General features: G+C 46.7%; 1 protein-coding gene across 1 annotated transcript; it reads right to left on the bottom strand.

The window, feature by feature from the left end:
• Positions 1–1189: 1189 nt before the first annotated feature.
• Positions 1190–6115, bottom strand: LANCL1 (LanC lantibiotic synthetase component C-like 1 (bacterial); the record flags this gene model as incomplete). The annotated part of the gene is made up of 6 exons (XM_008948973.1): positions 1190–1579; positions 2439–2511; positions 2785–2961; positions 3379–3561; positions 5497–5643; positions 5980–6115. Coding segments are annotated over 6 exons (793 nt in total), but the record flags the coding sequence as incomplete, so codon positions are not given.
• Between the last annotated feature and the right edge of the window lie 193 nt (positions 6116–6308).

Genomic DNA, 6308 nt, shown 5'->3' with positions numbered 1-6308 from the left:
GTTTAGGCCTTGTGAATGATAGGAGACCACTGCTGAGTCTGCATGAGCTTGAGGCTTCTGATAGGGATGCCCAGTCCAAGGCAGATGAGCTTCTCTGCACTTGAGGCCGTCCTGATGAACTTCCAGAAATGTGATGGCAGCAGGAGGTTGGGCTCTGAGCAAACAGGAAGCCTTCCAGGAATGGTTTCTACTCTGCCAGAGCAGCCCACCCAGGAAGTTCCTGAGAGTGTGGCAATGCTGCTGTGGCTTGGCTGCCTTGTGTTCTGTGTGGCCAGGCACATGTGAGCCAGCTGTGTTAGTGTGCCCCATTTGGTCCTCCTGCCTCACCACTGCTACTGCAGGACCATGCTGCCACTAGCACTTGGGGGTTGCCCACACTGCCTTGCAGCTGCTTGTGCACTCTTAGGTGGCCTTGAGGCACTCAGCAACTGGGCCCTTAAAAGATCAAAAGCCATGTCAATGGTCAAAGCTATTTAACCTGGGATGGATTTTCCAGCTGGGTAACTGTGTGGTTGTATATCAAACTATAACAACCAGTAACAAGTAACTCAAATTATCCAGGTAAGCTTATAAAACAAAGCATGTAAACAACATCTCTACAGCTAATAGGTTAAACACTGTCAGAACTAGGAGAAATACATTTCTTTTCCCATGCTGCTGCTGGTAGGCCTGGCACCACCTAACACCTTTAATATTCAGACACAATTTTAAATAAAGACTGCAAAATAAACTTTCAAAGCTGACCCAAAGAGACCACACCAGCAAGCATGCTTAGCTCACTTTTAGACCGCAGTTTTCCATTAGATAATCAATGGACTTTAGAAAGTTTTAGCAAAACAAGCACAAAACCTAGTGGACTATTTGTCACTACTGAAAAAAACACACCAAAGAGCTATACATGGCCTTGCCTTTAAAGCAGACACGAGCAAATTCAGGACAAGGCTTTTGGCATCTCAGTTCCAGCTGTGCCACTTGCAATTTGACATTAAAAAACCCACACATAAAGAATCCACAGCTCATCACATTTGCTTCGTGTGGAGCAGCCCAGCTACTGAGCTGCCTAGTCTTTGGGTGCTCAGAAAAAAAGTAATTTGCAGGGCAAGTTTTAGTTTCTCATCTTTTGTGTTCCAGAGGCAACTAAATTCCTGCAACCAGCACAAAAATTTAACAATTAAATGGCCAAAGTTACATTCATTAGAAAACTCTCCCAGGAGATGGGATACAGAAAATAGAAACTCTACAGGCAACAAAATACTGTACATTTTCTCCCTGCTCCTACCTGCAGCCCTGAATTTGAGATACCAGCAAAATCTGCATTCTGTCTTTTAAACTGAAACAATGCAATGAGATGCCTAGAAACATTAGAGGACTCAGCATGCCCTTGGGAGGATGGGTTTACGTTCAGTTATGTGAACAACGACGAGTCTGGAGGAAGGAGAAAGCGGCACTGAACTGCTTTTCCAAGTGCAGAGGATTCGGGCAGGAAACTGCCCAGCTCAGACTTAGAGTTCAAACGCAGGGAACTTGGCCTTGGGTGGCACCAGCAGGTCAGCGAGGAAGTAAATTGTCCCAGCCATTCCTGAGGACAGGAGAACACAGTGTGCTTCAGACACATTCCCTCTGGGCACCTGTTTTATCAGTTATCCAAGGGGTGAATGAGTCACAGAAAGGAATATGTTTTCAGAGGGACATACTTAATTTCCAAGGTCTGAACCTACGCTTCCCAAACAACTTAGGCACTTCAGTGGGGAATGCATTTTAAAGTTAACCGTGTGTTAAAAAGCACCTAGAAAAACACGATGGGTCTTTCCAGCTCCCTCTCTTCAGCTTTACCTGTCCACAGGTCTAACAACCTGGATATCTTTGCAAGACTTTGGACCCTGTCACATTGCTGCCTCAGGTCCTCATTGATGTCACTGCCTTTGTTTCTTGGCCTGCAGCAAAACTGGGGAGATTTATGCTAGCTGAGGAACTGGCTCTTTCACCAATACCTGCTGATGGCAGATTTTGGTGGAGCTGTTAGTAGGAGCCACAAAGTGCCACAGGAGCCAACGAGGCCTACAAAAGCAGCCCCATTTGTTCCTCACTAGCCTTTGTAATGGAACCGGAAAGCCCATGAAGGACTTTAATCCTTGAAAATGCACAGAAAGGAGACTGCCTGAGAAGCCAGGCTACATGTTTCCATAAGGTAGGCATTGGCCTGTACCCATGAAAGAATTCCCCTTGAGACCTCTGTGCAGAATCTGTGTGGGAAGCCCAAGAGGTCAAGATACTCCAGCTAAGACCATCATCCTGGGCTAAAGAAGACTGCTTATGAGAACAGTGAATACAATTTCCTTCCCATCCTCTATGCTGAGCTTTGAGAAGACTTCAGTTTTCCTTGGTGCTGGACTGCCTCAGACCCAGGAGCAAAACACAAGCCTAGAGACAGAGGTTACCTTCAAAGAGAGAGAACGGCGTGTCTGGAGTCCGGCACCCGTGCTGGCCATAGCTTAAGCACCACTCTGCAAACTGAAAAAAGAGGAACAAAAAGCATTCAAATTTTGTTAAAGACAGATGAAAAAAAAGAGAAACCAACACCCTCATCCCCTGCAGAGCAAGACTTCTGCAGGATCTTCCTTCGGTACAGGCTGTCAGACAGTGACTGTACTGCTGAAGGACCGTTCTGGTGGAGCTGGTCAGACCTAGCTGCGTCTCTGCCACACGAGGAACTGGTTTGCAAAGGCAGTGGCAGAAGAGGCAGAGGTGAATAATCCCCTCTCTGTTCCTCACCCGGGCTCTTACCTTGCAGGCCCTGTACAGGTATTTCATGTCCTGCGTGAGGTTGTACAGCGCTAGGAAGCCGTAGGCATTGCCGGCTGCCCCGTGGCACAGCCCGTAGCCTTTCCTCAGTAACCCATGCTGCCAGATCACCTCTGCACACTGCAGGGCATCATTTAGGTACTGCTGTTCCCCAAAGACCTGTAGAGACAAGAAATAACCCCCTTGCTGAGGCTGCTTCCTCCACACAAAGGGCATCCATGTGAAAGTGGGGCACTTGGGTTCATTCACTTCTCTCGTACTGACGTCTCGATGCTGTGACTTTGCTGTCTGGTTTAAAGGAGGATGATTTTCATATGATGAATGGGGCTGTATGGTCATTACTTTGCACACAACTACTTGTCACCATCAGTCATCTGCAACAGGACACTCCCCACATCTGACAGGTATTTGTAAAAGGACTTTTTTCAGAAAAAAACTAATTTTCATATCGGTCAGTGGTCCCTGTGGGATGACTTTGTTGTAAATAACCATCCTACTCTCAGGAGGTGGGATCTTCTCCATGACAAAATTCCACATTTAGGGATCTCCAAAGGGTCTCTGCAAGATTTCTGGTACCTTGTAGGCCTGGAGGAGCATGTAGATAACACCTGGTGCCCCATGGCACCAGTGGACGAGCAGGTCTCTGTCATCATTGATGCACGGAGGGTAATTGCCAGATGGGAATTTGAGCTGGCAGACATAGTCCACGCTGGGTTTGACTGTGCTGTGCAGTTTTACCTGGCTCACTCCAAGGCTAGGCTAAGAGAGAAAAAGCATTCAGTTAAGGGGAATTACCATTTTGTCTGTCCCTAAGGGGCCCAAGATCTGCCTGAAAGGTGGAAACAAAGTCAACTGTGGTCATGTTCCCTGTAGATGAAGTAACTTCTCTGGCCCAGACTTTCACACATCACAAATATCCACTTGGCCCTAGGCTGCTCTGCCCCTTGGCAGGGACTTATTTCCTGTCACACCCATGTATCTCCAGAAACAGACTGTCCCTAGCATGTCAGCCAGCCCACTAAGCAAAAGGGCTTGCCCCTTCTTTTCCTGAACCCAAGTAGGAATAGGTTGAGGTAGCCAGAGCTGGAGTAAAGAGATAAACTGTCTGAAATGAGTATTAATGATGAATACCAGGCACGATTCCTAGCACCCAGAGCATCTCAGCTCTGAGCTGCTGGGCCAGCCCAGCTGGTGGGTTGTGATAGCTGCATTTTCACAGATGGTTCTGGGTAATTGCAAGGGGGGACTTCACCGCTGACCTCAGATGGCAGCAAGGGAGTGGCTTCAGGGTCCTCTTCCAGCAACACTGCCCCACGTGAAACCTGTGCCACTCTAATTTCCCACAGCAGACTGCAATGAGCGCTGTCATCTAAGCATCACACTGTTCCCAGGTTGATAAATTGAAAATTAAAAATCAATACTTGTGCTGTAAAACTATTAGAGATAAAAGTCCAGTGTTCTTCTCTCCGTATTTCCCTTGTTCGCTTCCCCCAAGGCTTTTTGTGCATCACACTTGGCTGATCCAGGCTCCTTGTACTTCAAATGGCAGAAAAGCATCAAACCCATGTAGTATTTTATGGGAAGCTTACACTTAAAATTATTCAAAACATCAGCTTGGGATCAAGCTCAGGGAGTCAGTGCACACTGCTGTCTCCCCTGCTCCCAACTAGCCGTTCTGTACTCCTGGGCAACAATCACCTCGCATCCTCCTATTGCCAAATCTTCTTCTGCTTAACAAACAGCAGCCACCCCCCCTTCCTCTCTAAGCTTTATATACCCAGGAACTCTGCTTATTCTGTATATGGCCTTGAACTTTGAGGGTCCTGAAGGAAAACCTCAAATACTTAAAACCTGGTAGCTTTTTTCCACCTGCTGTGAGAGCTGGGTCTAATAAAAGACATCACCTATTTCTATGAACATCGTGATGTTAAAATAATTTGCATTGCTCAGTGGATGCCCTTAATGCTTTGCAAATTCAATGTTATTTATTGCTGTTATATTCCAAGAGCTTAAGCACTCTAAATTTATGCATGAAGTGACCCACCTAGGGGAATTATCACCCTCGTTTCGGAGCCAGGAAAGGGAATATTCTGAGTTCCAGTGAGTTGTGCAAAATAGTGAGAAAGACAGCATCAAAGCAAAGGGACATTGCAGCTCCCAACCTCTTGTCTCACCCTGCCTACTGCAGGCATTACAGAACTCAGCTGCTTTATCCAAGTATGAAGTCCCACCTTCTTTTAATATAGGCCCTGATTTGGAAACAAAGGCATCTCCTACTATGAACGCAATCTCTTTCATCATACTTTTCTTTACAGAGGTTCCCACTCTGTAATAATCTGATATTGTGCCAAGTAACCACCTCAAAAAATGCAGGAAGCCTGTAGAGATCAACAAATGGGAATATTTTATAAGCAATTAACACAGAAAGGGGAAGCTCATACTCTGCTGACCTACAGTACTCCACAATGTGAAACTGCTGGAATAATGCAGGTCACATTTCTCCACAGATCTCCATAGGGGTGGAAAATACAACCTCACAGACTTGGAGAAAACCTCAAAAGTCCTGATGCATGGTCAAACACAGGTGTAAGTCCATCAGACAAGGGATCTTGCCTAGGCTGACATCACCAAGAGCCAACTGAAATGCTCCCCCCTGTTCAAAGAAACACACAAAAGCTGTTAAAATCTTCTTACCTGCATGAGATAATAGTAAATCCCAGCCAAACCATGGGCTGCCCCTACATAGTACTCCTGGTACCACTCATACATCAGTGGGGTCTTTGCTGTGAAGTTCCTCCTTTTGGCCAAGCTCTCTCCTGAGGCTATAACTGCTTCACAGACCTATGGATGGGAACAGATGCGGGTGAGGAAAATGCTGCTTTCTTGGACACAGCACAGCAAGCATCCTGACCCAGAACAAAAGAGTTGTTTTACTGCCCAAGCTGAGGGAAGAGTGTGGACAAGGGAATGAGCTGGATGCCAGTTCAGTACTGCCTGTGGATTTATACAGATGGCAGGTGTGGTGCTTTGTCCCTCTGGAAGCAGAGCAGCAGGGGTATACCATGATGTGGTTTCTCTCTTGTTGCAAGATTTCTCTGCATCTAGCATTGAGTTTACAGACCCAAAGATGAGCTGCATGGGAAAAGACAGTGAACGAATCAGTAGAAGCCACAGTACCTGCTGAATGTGGCTTTGAGGGATCTTTTCCTGTCCAAAGTGCTTGTTCACAAACATCAGAGCATAGAGATAGCCCATGCGCCCGTACAGCAGCTCATCCGGCACTCGTGAGCTGGGCTTGTACAGATGGAGCAAGCTACAAAGAAAAATTCACACGGGGAGATGAGAGGATGCTCAACGCCATGTCACCAAGCACTCACAGGAGCTCAAGGTCATGGGTTGTTCCTTCGTGCTGCCCATGCCCTGGGAGATATCAGACAACTCCACCTTCCAGATACAAGAGGTGTGAAATCCTCCCTCCTTCCTCTCTGCTTTTTTTTATTATTATT

The sequence above is a fragment of the Merops nubicus genome, unplaced genomic scaffold (genome assembly GCF_000691845.1).
Source record: "Merops nubicus isolate BGI_N331 unplaced genomic scaffold, ASM69184v1 scaffold22610, whole genome shotgun sequence".
NCBI classification, from domain to species: Eukaryota; Metazoa; Chordata; class Aves; order Coraciiformes; family Meropidae; genus Merops; species Merops nubicus.
This window is presented reverse-complemented; position numbering and strand designations above follow the sequence as displayed.